The sequence below is a fragment of the Piliocolobus tephrosceles genome, chromosome 18 (assembly GCF_002776525.5).
Source record: "Piliocolobus tephrosceles isolate RC106 chromosome 18, ASM277652v3, whole genome shotgun sequence".
NCBI classification, from domain to species: Eukaryota; Metazoa; Chordata; class Mammalia; order Primates; family Cercopithecidae; genus Piliocolobus; species Piliocolobus tephrosceles.
The window spans coordinates 20,233,279-20,251,810 of NC_045451.1; the positions used below are offsets into that span (position 1 = coordinate 20,233,279).

The 18,532-nt window shown below is 47.7% G+C and overlaps 1 protein-coding gene across 1 annotated transcript; it reads left to right on the plus strand.

The window, feature by feature from the left end:
- Positions 1-9,942: 9,942 nt before the first annotated feature.
- On the plus strand, positions 9,943-15,506 carry RAX (retina and anterior neural fold homeobox). The gene is made up of 4 exons (XM_023218311.1): positions 9,943-10,161; positions 10,781-11,095; positions 11,402-11,655; positions 14,521-15,506. Exons 2-4 carry the CDS (start codon positions 10,807-10,809, stop codon positions 15,028-15,030), a joined length of 1,053 nt encoding a protein of 350 aa, XP_023074079.1. The 5' UTR covers positions 9,943-10,161; positions 10,781-10,806; the 3' UTR covers positions 15,031-15,506.
- Positions 15,507-18,532: the final 3,026 nt, after the last annotated feature.

Here is an 18,532-nt window from a genome sequence, read left to right on the forward strand (position 1 = left end):
TCCTTGGTATCAGTTGTAATGTCTCCCCTTTTATTTATAATTGGATCTTCTTTCTTTTTTTTCCTTGGTTAGTCTAGTTAAAAATTTGTCAATTTTGTTTTTAAAAAACAACCTTTAGTTTTGTTAATCTTTTCTATTTTATTTCTAGTGTCTATTTCATTTATTTCTGCTCTAATCTTTATTATGAAAACTCTAAGCAAATTAGACATAGAAAGAATGTACCTCAACATAATAAAGGTCACATATGACAAGCCCACAGGTAATGTAATTCTCAACAGTGTTCCCCTATGATCCAGAGCAAGACAAGGGTGCACACGTCCACCACGTCTATTCAAGGTAGTATTGGAAGTCCTTGCCAGAGCAATTAGGCAAAAAACAGACAAATGAGGTGGGCGTGGTGGCTCACGGCTGTAATCCCAGCCCTTTGGGAGGCCGAGGCAGGCAGATCACCCTGAGGTCGGGAGTTGGAGACCAGCCTGATTAACATGGAAAAACACGTCTCTACTAAAGGTACCAAAAATGAGCCAGGCATGGTGCGGGCGCCTGTAATCTCAGCTACTCAGGAGACTGAGGCAGGAGAACCGCTTGAATCCGGAAGGTGGAGGTTGTGGTGAGCCGAGATTGCACAATTGCACTCCAGCCTGAGCAACAAGAGCAAAACTCCGTCTCAAAACAAAAACAAAAAACAAACAAACAAAAAACAACTGAATAAAACATCTAAATTAGGCAGGGAGAAGTTAAATTGTCTCTGTTTGCAGATAACATAATCTTATGAGTAGAAAACCCTAAAGACTACCAAAAAATAGTCAGAACTAATACACTTTGAATATATACAATTCAGTAAGGTTTCAAGATACAAAATAACATACAAAAAGCAGTTGTATTTCTATACTGTAACAAAAAAACTAATCAAAAAAGGAATTAAGAAAAAAATCTCATTTACAATGGCATCAAAAAGAATAAAATACTCAGGGATAAATTTAACCAAGGAGGTGAAAGATCTGTATGCTGAAAACTATAAGCCATGAATGATAAAAATAAACAAAACACAAATACATAGGTATCCTGTGTTCATGAACTGGAAGAATTAATATTATTAACATTTCCACACTACTCAAAGTGGTCTACAGATTCAGTGCAATTCCTATCAAAATTCCAATGGTATTTTTCGTAGAAATAAAAAAAATCCTGTGGTAATCATTTCCCAATGTGTATGTACACATCAAATCATCACATTGTACACTTTGAATATATACAATTTTTATTTGTCAATTATACCTCAATAGAGCTGGAAAAAATAAATGATACTTTTAATAAAACAATATTGGAATAATTTAACTAAGGCTTTACAGTGTATTCACAAGTTTCATCAACATTTAATAAAGTGAGATGTGCAAAGAACACTGGTGGAGAGATCTGGCCATATTTGTGAGCTGAAAAAGTTCATATGACCTCGACATTCACCAAAAATCATCGATGCCTTTTCTTGGGCACCTCAAGGAAGACAAGACTTTCCCAGAGATTGGTAGGGAAGCATAAAAGCTCTATTGAGGTATAATTCAAGTGTGAATGATTCAACATTGATGCTAATGCATTTTCAAAGCAAACACGTGGCGTTTAGAGACAATCTGATGTTTGTGGTTCTCTGTGCACCTCTTACCAGCTGGAGGTAATCAAGAGTTGATTGTGTTCTAGCCTTCTGTTAGTCACCTTGCTAATCATAAAGTGTTCTACAAACTCTAGACAGAACAAACAACCCAATTAAAAAATGGGCAAAGGACTTGAATAGGTGTTTCTCTTAAGAAGATATACAAATGGACAATAAGCAAATGCAAAAAGGCACAATATAACTAATCATTAGGGAAATGCAAACCAAAACCAATGAGATACCAGTTTACACCTATTAGGATGGTTATTATTATTTTTAAAATAGCAGAAAATAACAAGCAACGACAAGAATTGGCAAGGATTCACAATCTACTATGTGTGTGGCTGGTGGAAATGTAAAACGGTGCAGCAGCTGTGGAAAACGGTGTGGCAGTTCCGCACATAATGAAACATAGGATTACCATATGATCCAGCAATTCCACTTCTGGGTGTTTACCCAAAAGAATCAAAAGCAGTTCAGATGCAGTGGTTCACGCCTGTAATTCCAGCACTTAGGGAGGCCGAGGCGGGCGGATCACTTGAGCCCAGCCTGAGCGACAGTGTGAAACCCTGTCTCTACTAAACATACAAAAATTAGCTGGGCATGGTGGCGCATGCCTGTAATCCCAGCTATTCGGGAGGCTGAGGCAAGATAATCGTTTGAACCTGGCAGGTAGAGGTTGCAGTGAGCCAAGATTACGCCACTGTACTCCAGCCTGGGCAACAGAGACTCCGTCTCAAAAAAAAAAAAAAAATTGAAAGCAGGCACTCAAACAATTATTTGCACATTAATGTTCATAGCAGCATCATTCACAACAGCTAAGAGGTGAAAGCAACCCAAGTGTCTATCAACAGACTTAATGGATAAGAAAAATGTAGTATATACATACACTGGCATATTATTCAGCCTTAAAAAGAAAGAAAATTCTGGCACATGCTACAATATGGATAAATCTGAAGACATTATGCTAAATGAAAGAAACCAGCCACAAAAAGCAAATACTCTATGATTCCACTCACATGAGATACTTAGAGTAATCAAATTCCTAGAGACGGAAAGTAGAAAGATGGTTGCTGAGGGCTGGGGACTGGGAGTGGTGAGGAGTTTTGATTAATGGATACACAATTGTAGTTCAGGAAGATTAAAACGTTCTGGAGATGGATGGAGGTGATGACTGCACAACAATAGGAAGGTATTTAATGCCACAGAACCATATACTCAAAAATGATTGAAATGGCACGTTTTTAGTTATGTGTATTTAACCACGTATTTTTTAAAAATGAAGTAGGAGACACAGTCCTGGCCTTTGAATTGTTTCTGCTTGTGAGTAGCTCATGCTTTGTCAGGAATTAGGTGCATTCTGGGTATTTTTTACTCTCCAAATTGAAACATAAAATGGAATATGTTAAAATCCTGTTTTAAGAAGCAGGCAGCTTCCATTTGGGGGAATAAAGAATGTGTATGTTGACTTTGAATTAGAAGAGAAGGAGAGTAACCCAACATGCATTTATGGATCTGAACCAGAGATGTGCTATAATTATTTATCTGAATAGAAAGGAGGCTGGGTCAGTGGCTCACACCTGCAATCCTAGCACTTTGGGAGGGCCGAGACAGGCGGATCACCTGAGGTAAGGAGTTGGAAACCAGCCTGGCCAAGAAGGTGAAACACTGTCTCTACTTAAAATACAAAAAAATTAGCCAGACATGATGGCACATGTCTGTAGTCCCAGCTACTCGGGAGACTGAGGCAGGAGGATCACTTGAGCCCTATGGAGATGAATGGTGATTTGCACCAGATTGGAGATGGAGAAAAGTCATCATAATCTGTTTATATGTTGAAGCTACAGCCAACAGGATTGCCTGACAAATTGGGTGATAGAAAGAGAAATGTATGGCTTAGGGCCTGAGACATATGAGTGAAACAGCCATTTATAGATATGAGGAAGACGGTGGTAGAAGAGGTGCAGGAGGGAAGTCCTATTCACAAACTCTGTTTTGAACATGTACTCAATAACATGTAAATGGAGATGCCTAATAGGCAGTCGATCAACCACAGGAGTCAGAAAAGAGTTCTGGAGTAGAGTCAAGGAGAGCATCAAGGAAGTGAGTCTAGATAGGGAGCAGGACCCAGGGCTGGGCTGGGCATTCCGGCTTTGAGAGGTCAAGGACAAGAGGAGGAATCCAGGGAGGATACTGTCGAGGAGCAGCCAGTGAGCTAGAAAGAAAACCGGAGGTTGTAGAGAACTGGAAGCCAAATGATTTTCAGTAGAACACTGCCTTGCTGTGAAGACTAGAGCTGGTCAAACCCCAGGTGGGGGTTGGGTCAAGGCTGCTGCAAAATGGGCATCCTTGGATTTGCCTTCTTAGCACTCTAAGAGGATTGATAGGCTTCAAGACCATCATCCCCTCAAGATAAATGTCTTTAGTGCTTCCCCCTAGACACTCTGAATTCAATTAGTTTAATTAGAAAACAAGTAAAGAGGAATTATCTTAATATAGCTTTGCTCCTAACAACTCAAAAAAAGTCCATTTATTTGGCAGAAATCCAAGTTCCCTCTTTTGTTTATATATTCTGAGATAATAATGTAAACTTTCATTTTTGAGTAAAAAGACATCTCTCACCACATCAATCACGGTTTTGTTTTAGTTTTAATAATAAATAATAATGATAAACACTTCCTGATTTCCTCATTTTTAATGAGGTAGAAGCAGTAATGTGCTAGTAATGTTTAAACATCATTTAGTTTTTAAGTTGAGAGGGGGACTGTCTGATTTTTAGTGTTTGCCAATTGCTGTGGTGAAATTACCACCACTATGGCTGATTTCAAGCTACTACGGTGAATCACTGAACTCAGAACTGGGAAGATGCTAACCATAAGTTCTTACAAGCCAGAAGGGGCTGATTCCAGCACACCAATGGGTAGCAGTATTAGCTATTTGCCAAAAATCCCTGTAAATCTATTGCCAAGGGAATTTTTCCTCCTACAGAGAGGCTATTTGAACTTACATCAGTTGTAAAAGCAAGCTCAGAACCAAGATAATTGGGTGGGTAAATGATGGGGGAGTTATGTGAAGAGTAACTTCATTGTGTTTGTACAACAAATATATTCCTCCACAATTCACACAGTGACTTTCTCTAACTATAAGCCTGGGGCATCTGAGTGTAACAGCCTGAGAGCTCAGTATGGTGGTGCTAATGCCAGCGTGCCCAGTGGACAGCCTGGGAGTCTGGGACCTGGCTCCAGTCCAAGCCCTAGTACAAACATTCTGTCTCACCTTGGGCTAACTGCTTAATTTCTCTGGGCCCACACATTTTCACATCTAAAATGTTAAAATGGGGGCTAGAAATAAGAGAACAGGACAGATAATAATCAAAGTTCCTTTTCTAAATCTTCAATATATGATCCCCTGAAATAACAGGAAACTAAGTGGGAGGGCAGTTTTAAGTGATGTTGTTTCCAAAAACACCATAATCGGGGAACAATGGAAATTCCCAAGGAGGAGACTTCTTGCTAATTGCTGGATGGTCTGCAGAGAGCTGTGGTCCCTATTCTTAGGTGAAAGGAAGGCTTTCATACAGGGTATGACTGCTGGGAAACAACAGCTCCCAACTGCCCTTCATTTCATCTTGTGATGAGATGAAATATTTGCTTCCATATGCCCATCTGAGAGGGCTCTCAATTAAACCCAAAATGTCTACATGAGGCCCATCTCTTTGTTGGTTTATGGTATTTCAGCCATGATTACTATTCACTATACAATCCTTATATCAACATTTGCTTCAATCTAGTCTGAAAATGCTAGAGAATATCCAGCTTGACATAGTAAGAGGTAAACTACTATACAGGAAATGTCTTCATCATCTGTGTCAAGGTCATATACTGAAAGTGGCCAAGGATATTCATTGTTAGTTGCTCACATGTAAAACTGGGGCTCTGGTAGGCACCTCTAAGAACATTTTTCTGATATACCTTCTGGGTTGCTTCAAGTAGCTAATATTTCATAAATGAGGGAGATCTGGTAGTGAGAGATGAACAAGCATAGTGTATTTTGTCTCTGGATGCAATGTCAGTGTCAAAAAGAGCTTAGCTATTGATATTTTTGCGACCATTGCCAGTAACTCGCCCATGATATGCAATGTATAATACGATATAGGGGAGAATTCACAGCATCAAAGGCCAGTGCTGAAAAATATATTTTAGATGCTTAAAAATATATAGTTTACAAACTACTGAGAGTGATTTGAAACTCAGAACAGGGGAAATTCCCTAAACTTCATGAGACAGCCTTGGAAAGTTGAATGGTATACTTATTTATTTATTTATTTTTTTAGCAAATCTGTAACCATCTTACATAACTTAATAAATTATAGGCTATCCATCATACCTTTCTCATCCCCACATCACTCTAAACTATATTTTTCCTGTTACCCTTGACTCCCAAATTTTCTTGCTTTAATTTATCTGCTGGTTCTCTTATAGCCACTGGAGAATTAATGGTGCACGTTAATACGCATACCTTGTTGGGGGTAGCACACGCGGTGGGGAGATGGATGCATTCCTGAGTAAAACACCTAGGTTCAGATCTTGGCTCTACTTGAAACCAGCTGTGTGACCTTGGACATGTTACATAACCTCTCTGTATTTCAGTTTCCTTATCTGTAAAGTAGGGATAATAATAGTGTCTACCGGCCAGGTGCAGTGGCTCAAGCCTGTAATCCCAGCATTTTTGGAGGCTAAGGCGGGAACATTGCTTGAGCCAAGGAGTTAAAGACCAGCCTAGGCAACATGGCAAAAACCCATCTCTACAAAAAAAATACAAAATTTAGCTGGATGTGATGGCGTGCACCTGTAGTCCCAACTTTGCAGGAAGCTGAGGTGGGAGGATGCTTGAGCTCAAGAAGTTGAGGCTGCAGTGAGCTGTGATCATGCTACTGCACTCCAGCCTGGGCAACAGAGCCAGACTCTGTCTCTAATAATAATAATAATAGCAGTGTCTTGAGGCCACAGTGAGCTGTGATCATGCCACTGCACTCCAGCCTGGGCAACAGAGCCAGACTCTGTGTCTAATAATAATAATAATAATAATAATAATAATAATAATAACAACAACAACAGCATCTACATCATAGGATTATTGTAAGAACTAAATTGGGCAATTCATGTAAAATAATACTCAAAAGTGTATGGCATATACCTGCTGACATATACTTAGTATTCAATAAATAGTAGCTCTTGTATGTATTCTTAACTCTTGACAATTGAATTTGTTGAACTTCAGTGTGTGTGTATGGCATGTGTGCATGTTTAGTGATTATATGAGTTGTGTTTTGCTCTGGCTAAAACTAAAAGTAAGTTGCCTTTCTTGCACATGTATGAGCTAGTGGGAGGAGGAGGTCCTCGAGTGTGGCATGACACGAGGGGAGTTATTCCAGGATTAAAATACATCTGCTATGGGGACAATCTACATGCAGACAATCAAGTTGGTTTGATACACTTTATGAATTGATATCTCCTAGGCCTTTCCGCAGACACTTTCACCCTAATGTAAAACATCACCGAGAGGTGAAATGACAAGAGGCTGTGGCCAAATGTCCTTAATTCACTGGTCTCCCTCTCCTTCTCTGTCCCGTGCACGGGGATGCGCATGTCTCCTTCGTGTTGTAGGTGAGACTGTTCATCCAGAATACTTCCAGAAACTGGACCTTCTCCATACATCCACCATCAAGGAGCCGCTTTATACCACGACTTCCTCACTTTTGGAAACGTGTGTCTCCCAACCACCGCAAGTTTAACGGGGCTTTAGCTGTGTCTAAGGTTGGCTGCAGGTGGGGGATGGAAAGAGGGGGTTTCTTTGATCCATCTAATGAATTTATGAATTAACCAGAGGTGGGGTTCAGAAGCCAGGCTTCTTACTGTTGCTGAAGCAGGGCTGATTAGGAGCTGGCCTAACTGCTGGAAAAATGCAGCTTCATGCTAGAAGAATTAGGGACATGGCCCAGTCCATTCATCTTCCCTAATCGAGTTCTTGGGAAATACACACGTAGATTAGCCCCTAACAATGACCCCCGGCTGATTGCTTGGAGTACCCTCCGCCGTGCCCACAATGGTACTGACTAGCTCTTTATGTCCTGCACAAAGGAAGCCCCAACTCCCCCTTGTCCTCCTCTGCCCTGTCTCCCCCACCCCCATCACCACCACCCCTGCCCTCGCCAAAGGCTGTTGAAGTCTTTTCTACTTTTCTCCCCAGACTCTGAAATAAACAGTAAATAAAAGCTAACCTCACCTGGACTTATTAGGAGGAGCTGGGCAGTTCCAGAGGAATTAACTTTGGAAAATAAGGCCATAAACCCCTTAGCAGCGTTGTGGGCAGGAGCTTAAGAAAACGCTGCCAATCTTTGTTTGGCGGTGATTATCAAGATCAATTTAATATTGGGAAGTTTGCATAGAAAGCATTCTCGGTCAGAGGGGAAACAACAAATACCAATTAATTATCCCCATGGCTGCCCTCTGCTCACCAGCACCTCAGCACATCAGCCACCTGGTCTGTGTACCTGGCAGTCAGACCTTATCGGGTGCCACCAGACCATTTGTGGGGTCTAGAAAGGTGGAGGAGGGGCGGAGGAGGAGGCAAAGCCTGGTCTGTCAGGGGACTCTCCAGAGGGTTTGTTAATTTGCCCTGGATGCCAGTGCCCAAAGCCCACTCTCTATAGGGTCTGACTTTATGGGAGCTAAACAGCTTCTACCTCCGCCTCTTAGATGCAGAATTCAGTCTCAGGGAAGGATTAAAGACAGACTGCAGGCTAAGATGGGCTTTGATTGTTTTCAAAAAGATCACACTCTACAACAATAATTACAAATGAGCTGCAGGCAGAAAACACTGGACAAGGAGTCAGTGGCCTGAGTTCTAGTCCTTACCCTTCCACTTAATAGCTGTATCACTTGGAGCCTCAGTTTCCTCTTCTGTAAAATGGGGACCAATATATCTGTCCTGCTCACCTCACAAGGTTGTGAAGATCAGATGATATGAAGAACGTGAGAAGATTCTGAAAACTACAAAGCAACATGTTGAGAGAATTGCTTGAGCCCAGGAGCTCCAGGCTGCAGTGAGCCACCATCACGCCACTGCACTCCAGCCTGGGTGACAGAGAGGGACCCTGTGTCTAAAATAAACACACAAATAATAAATAAATAAATAAAAGTGATATGTGAACACCATAAAGTGCTATTAACTTTCATTAATTTAGCTTTTTTCTTAAAATAAAAACTAATTTCTGACTTGAAGTAGTTCAGTTTCTATCTCCTGCAGTCACATGCTTGCCCTTATTTTAGTTTGCCTTTATATAGTTTTATGAAAAACAGATATGCCATCACGGGGAATTAACCACTGAATGATCCTTAAGGAATTGGCTTGTCCTGGGCAAATATCCTTCTAACACCAATTTAAAGGTGGAGGATCTGAGGGTGCGTGTTTTCCCGCTTCCTTTGTCTTGTCTTCCAGACTAGATGTTAAACTCCACCAGGCCAACGGCCCTGGCCTTTCCCAATTTGTTTGATGCCCACGACGTGGCCCTCGACGGTTGCCTCGCCCTCTAGAGGGACGCAGCAAACACTTGTCTGAACGTTAAGCGGGATAAAGAAGACGCCCCTGCTATGGAGATCGGAGCGCCTACTGAAAAGGAGATTTTAGAGATGTTGTCCTCTAGGTTTTTGAGCTTTCATAGGAAAGCATTTTAATTCACGGTTCAGGCCACCAGCTCAGGGAAGGCCAAGCGCCCTTCTCGGGTCTCACCTCAGATTTGAGGGGTGCGATGTTCACAGCGCCATTGTCCATCCGCAATGCGGCAGGTGAAACACACTCACCCTATCAAATCATCTTTCCAAGTGGCCGATCAGTCGCTGTGGGCCACGGAAGCCTCGAGGGGGTCCAAAGGAGAAAGAACTGCAAGCCTGCAAGCCGATTACTCCTGAACCCTCGGAGGGGCGCGGGGCCTTCTCCCCGGGAGAAGGTCCTTCCCCAGTCAGTTCTGGGCCATATCCTTGGTCCGGAGAAGTGTTGGAGGGAGGTGGGAGTGCGACACCGCTGTACTTCAGTAAAGGATCCCGCCCTCCCCGCAGGACAGTGGGTGAGAACGAGGAATTCCCGGTGGGTCTCCTGCGGGACCTAAGCCCGGCTGCACATCCGACTCGGGGCTCCCAGTCTCCTGCTGGGCAATCGGGCGCTAGAGATCACCGGACTTGCGGACAGAAATGGCCCTGGGGTTGGAGCTGGGGGGAGGCAGGGGGGCTGCCTGCGCTCAAGTCCGAGGGGACTGGGAGGAGTTAAAACAAATATAGACGGACAAACTAAACGCGAGGTCTGGGACTTCGTACAACCGAGCCAAGAAAGGAGTGGGTCCAGAAAAGGGAGACAGCAAGGGGAAATTCAAACCGGGACTAGTGCGGGGCTGGGAAGCCTTCGGCTGGGCCTCGGCGCTTCCAGGGGACGCAGGCCTGGGTGGCGCCCCCGCCGAGGTGAGCCAGAGGGGGCGAGACGGGCGAGTCTGAAGTTGGGAAGGGGTGCGTCCAAGGAGCCAGGTGACCCCCAGGGGTTAGTCTGAAGTGAGAGGGTAAGCCCGAGGTACAGGGAGACAAGGGGAGAGATGAGTCCAAGGGCGTCGGCCCCACTGAGGCAGGACTAGGGGTGAGCCGCGATCAGATTCCCCGGCGTATCAAGCATCGCGCCGCCGATCCCCGGAGTGTGTTTGTAAAGCTTTAAACAGATCAAGAGGTGGGAGGGGAATGTTCCTAGTGCTGGGGGTGGCCAAGAGAGGACCCTGTGGCTGGGCCGGGCGAGGACACGCCCCTCTGTGGAGGGAGGGGCCTAGAGAAGGGGCTGGGTCCCGGGCGATAGCGGAGGAGCGGAGGGTCAGTTGGCTCCCCGCCTTTAGCTCCAAGAGCCCCCAGCTACCCCGAGCCCGAACTTCCGACTTCTGGGACTAAGGCAGCAGCGGGCTGAGCGCTCGGCCACCCCCAGCGTGCGCAGCCCGGGTGGGCTTCGCCCGCAGAGCTTAACTTAGGGTCCGGACCCTTCGGGTTGCACCGCCGCACTCGGAAAGAGCGGGCTTCCAGCCTCTCCTGTCTGTCTCCAAAGCTCCCTCCCGCCTCCCGGCGCACCCCATGCACCTGCCGGGCTGCGCGCCAGCCATGGCCGACGGGAGCTTCTCGCTTGCCGGCCACCTGCTCCGCAGCCCGGGAGGGAGCACCTCGCGATTGCACAGCATTGAGGCCATCCTGGGGTTTACCAAGGACGACGGGATCCTCGGCACCTTCCCCGCGGAGCGGGGCGCCCGGGGCGCGAAGGAGCGGGATAGGAGGCTGGGCTCACGGCCCGCCTGCCCCAAGGCGCCCGAGGGAGGCGCCGAGCCCTCCCCGCCGCCAGCTCCGGCGCCCGCCCCCGAGTACGAAGGTGAGTAATCACCCCTGGCTGTGCGAGGCCCTTCGGGCGCCCGAGCTTAGGAGTTTGCCAGACGACAGTGCCCCTTCCTTAACTTTTATTAAGGCACCTGGGCGCGGGGTTGGGGACTCTGTTTATGGCGGGAGCTTCCAATTTGCATTCAGAGAACGCTTAGGACCCCATCGCCGCCCTCACCCCGGACCTCCCCTGGCCATCTCGGAGCCCGCAGGCGGGCTGGCCAGAGCCCACGGCGAGGAGGGGTCGCCCCAAGGGTGCTCTGGGAAGTGTATCTGACCCTCCCGGGCCTCGTCGCCCCAGCCCCTCGCCCCTACTGCCCCAAGGAGCCCGGGGAGGCACGGCCGAGCCCAGGACTGCCCGTCGGGCCAGCCACCGGCGAAGCGAAACTGTCAGAGGAGGAACAGCCCAAGAAAAAGCACCGGCGGAACCGCACGACTTTCACCACGTACCAGCTGCATGAGCTGGAGCGCGCGTTCGAGAAGTCCCACTACCCGGACGTGTACAGCCGCGAGGAGCTGGCCGGCAAGGTCAACCTACCGGAGGTCCGGGTCCAGGTAAAAAGCCCAGGTTGAGAAACTGGCATCCGGGAGGGCCCGAGGCCCAAACTGCAGCCAATGCTTCTCGGAATTCACGGGCGTTCACGCGTTTATTACTGTACTTCCTCGACTTGGCACGCCCAGAGTCCCAAGAGAGGGGCACAGATCTTCGATGTTCCCTGTGCACCACCCTTCAAGTAGTATGTTCCTGTTTGTAGTAAGAGCTCCCCTTTGGGGGTTTCCCTCTTCTAAGCTAAAAAGAGAAGAAGGGAATGACTTGCAAGATGAAGAAGCCGACAGCTCATTAGACATAGCCAGGAAGGGGTTGGGGATTGCTGAGTGGAAAGGGAATGCAGGTAGGATCGAAGGTGACAGGATTGGGGCCCCAAATGCCACCCTCGTCACTAACTGCATATACTGAGTTGAAAACGAAAAACTTGTTTCCTTGCAAAGGGCCTGGCACCTCGCAATTGAAACTTTGGTTGGATTTGTTTAAGAAACTGACTTTTCCTTTTCTGGTGCACATCCAACCAAACTTCTCGCTGCAAAGGCCTTTTCTTTTTATTGTAAAGAGGTTTTCGCTTTAATTAAAGCTGAATTATCTTTAATCCCTGATCATTAAAATATTTGAAAGCCTTAAATATTTGCTAGTCATCTGTGAAAAATCTGGGAGGATTTCCAAATTGGGAGAGTTTACAGAGGGCTGAAAGAGAGACATTGGGAACAAATTTCACTGCATCTGAAAGGCAGTGGAACTAAGATGGGATTTTTGTGTGTGTCTAATAAGTTAGATTTCCAGGAAATGAGAATACTCAAGTGTTCGGAGCTTTTATCCATGTCTTAAAAGTAAAAGAGGACACGATGCTGCCTTTTCTTTTCTTTTCTTTTTTCTTTTCTTTTTTTTTTTTTTTTTTTGCCTGCTTAGTGTAAGAGTTGAAAGTAATGAGTAAAAGTCATGGCTTAAAAAATATAATTCCCTAATGTGACTTGGGATTAACCAGCAAGGACAGTTCAATGTCTCCTAATTTGGGGCAGTAAAGCTGCAATGATTTCACTGAAGGGATGGAAATTTTAGCACCTGCTTTCAAGAAAGGAAAGATAGGAGAGGGAAGGAATACAAGAGAAAGAAGACAGGCAAAGCCTCCCAGTACCCTACGGAATTCAAGCAAAGCAGACTCAGCTCCCTGGGGACCTGAGCCCACCTGCATCCTCCTTCATTACTTGTTCAGGGGTTTTGGCTTCCTCTCTAAGTTGTGAGATTCTTGAGAACAGTGTCTGTGACTTCTTTGTGACCACAGGGCCAGCACAGCACCCAGCATATGGCCATTCTTAACACATGACTATGATGTAATCAGACGGTAGAGATACTAGGCAGGATCTCCCGCACTGAGGGCAGCAGTAGAGCATTGCCATAACCGACCTCAATCCTTCTGTCTCTAACCCCAGACACTGGATGTGAAGTCTACAGCTGACAGACAGGGAAGCTGAGGAGGTGGTGGGACAGGATCCCTCACCAAAATCAGTGTTTCTTTTCTCTACTGTTGGCAAATATCTAATATTTAAGGAAGACTTGAGGCCTTAGATATGCAGCTGAATCTTTTCTGGGATGGCACAGTGTACTTACACTTTTGTTGTTTCTCTTTTTCTCCCTAATTACAGCCTCTCACACACTTGCCCTGCGGTGCTTACGTGCTGAATTGCTGTTCTTTCAGCTGTCCTAGGGAGTCCCCTGCCTTTATTGACTGAAAACTACTTTCTCCCTTTTGAGGTTGCGACAATCTCCCCATTTCCCTTCATAAATATAGCACTAAAGCCACCAGTTTGGCTGAACTTCTTTTGTGTTCTCTACTAAATGGATTCTCTGTCTTGCCTATGAAGGTGGAACTGGTAGTAAAAGTGTAATTACACATTTTCCAGCGCTTTTATCAAATCAGTAATGAAGTTTCATCGGAAGAAACCCGACGTTACTCTTGGCAAGAACTTTGTATATATAAAGAACAAGAAGCAAAAAACCTTGTCATTGAGCTAAGGTCTTAGGGTAATGTCAAAATTAGCTTTGCAATGTAAAAGTGGATATAATAGACTGGAATGATTATACCCTTTGAAAGTAATAAGAAACAGCAGAAATAGTAAGCAGATATTAATTAAATCAAAATAAAAATATTAAAGCAGCAATTCAAATATGCTTGGGGCAAAATAAACCCCACTTGCTCCTATCTAGTTATCATAACCAGTAATCCGTGAAAATACCTGAATTTTAATCCCCATTCTTGCCAGTTACTCTACTTAACAATATTTATTTATACCTGTATTTAGAGACAAAGGGTAGGTAAAGCAGAGAAAGTCTGAGACCAAACTACAGCAACTTAAGAGCTGTACCATACAGGGAAGAAGCAAGTCTGAACTGTTAGGAGGGGCTGCCAACCAGCAGGTCACAGAAAATTGGTGAGATCTCATTTCAAAGTTCTACAATCAGATTGCAGAGTTAAATTCACTTTTTTTCTGAGCTCCTGCTCTGTACTAGGATTTGGAAACAGACACAACCACAGCTATGGATGAGATAAGCAGAGAAAAGGGTGGGACGCCACAGAGGACTAGGATGGAACAAAGAGACTCAGAAGAGGCGATAATGGAGAGAAGAAGCAAAAAAAAAAAAAAAAAAAAAAAAAAAGGGTGGAAAAGAAAAGAGAATGCTAGGTGGGAGAAGTCAGAGTGGGTGGAGGAAGAAGATCCGGGCCCCCGCTGGGCAGGTGCCTAACAGTTGCGCCCCTAGTTTTATTTGAAGAGGAGGGAGTGGAGCCTGCCGGGCTGAACCGGCTCAGGGTTGGGGACGCGGCCGCAGCCTCCGCTGCCGCCCGACAGCCCCTGTGCTCTCTCCTGCAGGTGTGGTTCCAGAACCGACGGGCTAAGTGGCGGCGGCAGGAGAAGCTGGAAGTGTCCTCCATGAAGCTGCAGGACTCGCCCCTCCTCTCCTTCAGCCGCTCTCCGCCCTCGGCGACACTGTCGCCCCTCGGGGCGGGTCCGGGCAGCGGTGGCGGGCCGGCTGGGGGCGCGCTGCCGCTGGAGTCCTGGCTCGGGCCGCCGCTGCCGGGCGGGGGCGCCACGGCGCTGCAGAGCCTGCCCGGCTTTGGGCCGCCGGCGCAGAGCCTGCCCGCCAGTTACACGCCGCCGCCGCCGCCGCCGCCGCCGCCCCCGCCCTTCCTGAACTCCCCACCGCTGGGCCCCGGCCTGCAGCCTCTTGCGCCGCCGCCGCCCTCCTACCCGTGCGGGCCCGGCTTCGGGGATAAGTTCCCGCTGGACGAGGCGGACCCGCGCAACAGCAGCATCGCGGCGCTGCGTCTGAAAGCCAAGGAGCACATCCAGGCCATCGGGAAGCCGTGGCAGGCCCTCTAGGGGTACTGGGGACCGTCTTGGGAGCCGACCCCGGACCGAGCGCAACGTATCCACATCCTCTCTACCAGGGACCCCCCACTCGGCCCCTCTTTTCCTATCGCCTGCAAGCCACCCGCCAGTCATAGTTCAGGGCCATGCGCCTGCTCCCGACGCACGGGAAGAAGGGCGACTTTCAGGCCTGAGGAGAGGCTCTCTGGCCGCCTCAACACACTTCGCGGACCTCAGCCCTGCAGCTGGAGGGCAACAAGCTGCCGGGCCCCGCTGGCCACGCCGCTCCCATCCCCGCAGGCACTGGAGCCTCCAGGCCCAAACAGGCTGAAGCTTCTGAACTTGGCCATTCCCAGGAGACTTGGAGATCCCCAGATAATCGTAACAGGGAAGCAGGAGCGGCGGAAAAATAGAGTTTGAGGAACTTTTGTATAAGTAGTTTCAAAGTATTTGAGAGGAGAATTAAAGGCATGCTTGTTTTGTTTCGACTCTGTTTAAGCACGCTTAGGACTTGGGGAGAGGAGTGAATATGGGGGTTCGGGAGGAGGGTGCGCTGATGGACAGGGTGCGTCAGGGAAAGAGGAGGACTGAGAAGAAGCTCAGGGTTCCCCTGTGAAAATTCTAAGGACACTTCGCTGCACCAGAGAATCGTCCCCATTCGGAACGCTTCGGCGGCCTAGACCCGAGGCGCCATTCCCTGGAGCGGATGTGCGCGCGTGGGGTCCCAAGTGGAAGGGGCTAAGGTTCAGCCGCTAGCGCGTTCCCAGTTCCACTGCTAGCCCCATAGTCCAGCGGCAGCTGATACTTTGAAGTCTGACTTTAATAGAAAGCGTCAAGACCCACTTCCCTAGGACGAGCTGAAGTGTCCCCCGGCCCCTGGCGTCCCCGCTGTCCTAAGGGCTCCTCTCAGCTCACCAGGTAGATCCCCGGTTCGGTGCCGGTCCCTAACACCCAGGATTGGTGACTAGCGGTACAAGCACTGAGACAAAGAGATGCTTTTCCTTTTCGGAGCCGCGAAACTCTAACCTCCCCAACTCGCTCCACACTCGCCAACCCAGAGTTCGGCAAAAGGCGAGTCTGGTGAGGTGCCGTGCTCTGAGAGTGTCCTGGAGCGCCCTGCGGCACCGCCCCGAGGACTAGTTCTTGCGGGCGTGCCCTGGACAGTATCTGCAGTTCTTTGGCGCCGGTTCTAGGGCGAAGAAGGAATCTCGAAATCTCAGCCCGCTTCACAAGCTCCTGAGACTCTCGGAAGAAGGAGAGTCCCGGACTTCCGCCTGAGCGTGCTCGATATCCACCGTTGACACTGGAAACTGGGCCACGGCCAGCAGAACCTGGACGCCCGCCAACGGGTCCTCGCCACACCCCACCCCACCCCACCCCGTCTACCCCACAACCCCCGTTCCTAAGCGTGCTTTCGGGATGATGCCGCCAGAGCCTTAATCAGCATCAACTGGCTACTGTCTGTGCCTGTAAAGGCTTTGTGTAAAGTACCAAGACCCTGGCATGACGAAATATGGATTGTAATCACGGTCCCCCTTTCCCCGAAATTCCCTGACTGTTCGGTTCCTGAAACCGACTTGGGAAAAGGATGACCACACTAGAGCTGGAAGTAGGGGAAGCCTCATCATAGTTTCCAGTCCTTTCTCTGCGGGTTCTAAGAGGCTATTGCATAACCAGGGCTGTGTACCCCTAGACCTCCAGCTGGTGCCTTGCACACAGTAGACTGATGAATAAAAATTTACTGAATAAATTTTTTCCCCCAAGAGGTAGGGAGTAAAATCTGCACTTTCCCTCTTAAGTATGTCTCCTTGCGGGAGACGAATGGAGTAGCCCATGTGCTATCACCTCTTAGCAAGAAAACAAAACAAAACAAAACCAGAATGAGTGTTTGGCCTATCATTTGTTTCATCCTTTTATTCCCTAAGGATGATTTATTTACAGAACTTCCGACTTCATGGGCTCCAAGTGAGTACCACACTTGCCCTGTCCTCCTTCTTACCGCAGTCTTGGGCACTGTGACCTTGAGCATGTCACCATCAGCATCTTCTTCACTTCCCTTAGATCATTGCCAAGATTATCCATTTCGTCTCCTCTGTGCTGTTTTTCAGTTCTTTCTCTATAAGTTTTTCTGCTACTTCCACTTCCTCTTCTACTGTTTAGTTTCAGACAATAATAGATTTTCTTCTAAACCATCTCTCCAGGCATCTACAGAGTGAGCCATACCCAGATTTCAGAGACAAGCCCTCGGAAAATGATCACAAAAATATCAATAGCTAATAATCATTGAAGGCTTACTATGTGCCAGCACTCTTCTGAGAGGTTTACATCTACTGGCTCAGTTAAGCCTCAGCACAATTCTGCCAAGAAGACACAATTAGCCCCATTTTATAAATGAGGAGACTGAGGCACAGAAAGGTTGTCCCAGTTTACACTGTTTCTAAGTGTTTGGGACTGAAATAACCAGAAGCGTCCATCACAGTGCGTGTTGGGAAAACACTGCTGATAAGTGCTCCTTATATCAATTCTACCACAGCTCATTAGGCCGTATTGGGAACAGAGATCCTGAGCGGTGGGCACTAGCTGTGCTTTCCCGACCCTCCTGGAGAGATCTGCCCCAGGGTTCCCCCGTCCCCAAGCCCCGCAGGGCAGCTCTGAGGGTGGGAGATTCACTACCAGCTCCAGGAGTAGGGGTGCAGATGGGGCGGGAATCCAGTACTTAACTCTGGAGGTGAGCAGCTTGTGATAAAGAGCATTAAAACCCCGACGGCCCTGAAATACTTGGGGCCTCTTTGCTCAAGCCCATGGCTGGAGAATACTCTTTGCAGAGGCGCCAGCCGAAGTTGGGGCACAAGCTTCCAAAACTAGACTGTTGGCTCTGTCTAGGACGGGCATGAGGCTTTCAGGGATCCTGAGGGAAGCCTGCATCACTTTCCCGAGAATCACATTCAATGGTTCTTGAATCTTCCCTAATGAGGCTGCAGGTTTGGCTCAGGCGATAACAAGAACCACATGGGTCTTACGAGGTTCCAGAAGAAAAGGCACCGTCCTGCTCCAAGAACAGACCTAGGGCAAGCCTCAATTGGTTTCAGTCAATTCAAGAGGTCTGGAGATGCTTCCTTCCCAAACCCCGACAATGTCTGCTCTGCCCGGCCCTAGGAGGAAGGCAAGCGGGTCTATAGACCGGGAGCCTCTTCTGCTCTTGTGAACCAGGTTGGGCGGGGCTCTCAGACAATGAGGGCAGGGCGAGGAAGGACGCCGCGGATCGGACCGCGCCGAGAGAAGGGCGGAGTCAGACACTGTTGGAGAGGTGAGTTGTTGACAGCTCTTTGAGCCTCAGGGAACCTCCGCTGACCCAGAGAGCTGGAGCCTGCTGGGAGCGAACCTCCCCGGTGATCGTGGCCACCATCAGCCAGCCCCACGGCAGTTTTTGTTTTGTTTTGTTTTGTTAGAGACAGGGTCTCGCTTGGCGCCGAGGCTGGAGTGCAGTGGAGCAATCATAGCTCACTGCAGCCTC

Coding starts and splice junctions, on each gene's coding strand:
- RAX (XM_023218311.1), top strand. CDS start 10,807: ATGCACCTGCCGGGCTGCGCGCCAGCCATGGCCGACGGGAGCTTCTCG. Junction 11,096..11,401: donor GCCCGCCCCCGAGTACGAAG/GTGAGTAATCAC, acceptor TCGTCGCCCCAG/CCCCTCGCCCCTACTGCCCC. Junction 11,656..14,520: donor TACCGGAGGTCCGGGTCCAG/GTAAAAAGCCCA, acceptor TCTCTCCTGCAG/GTGTGGTTCCAGAACCGACG.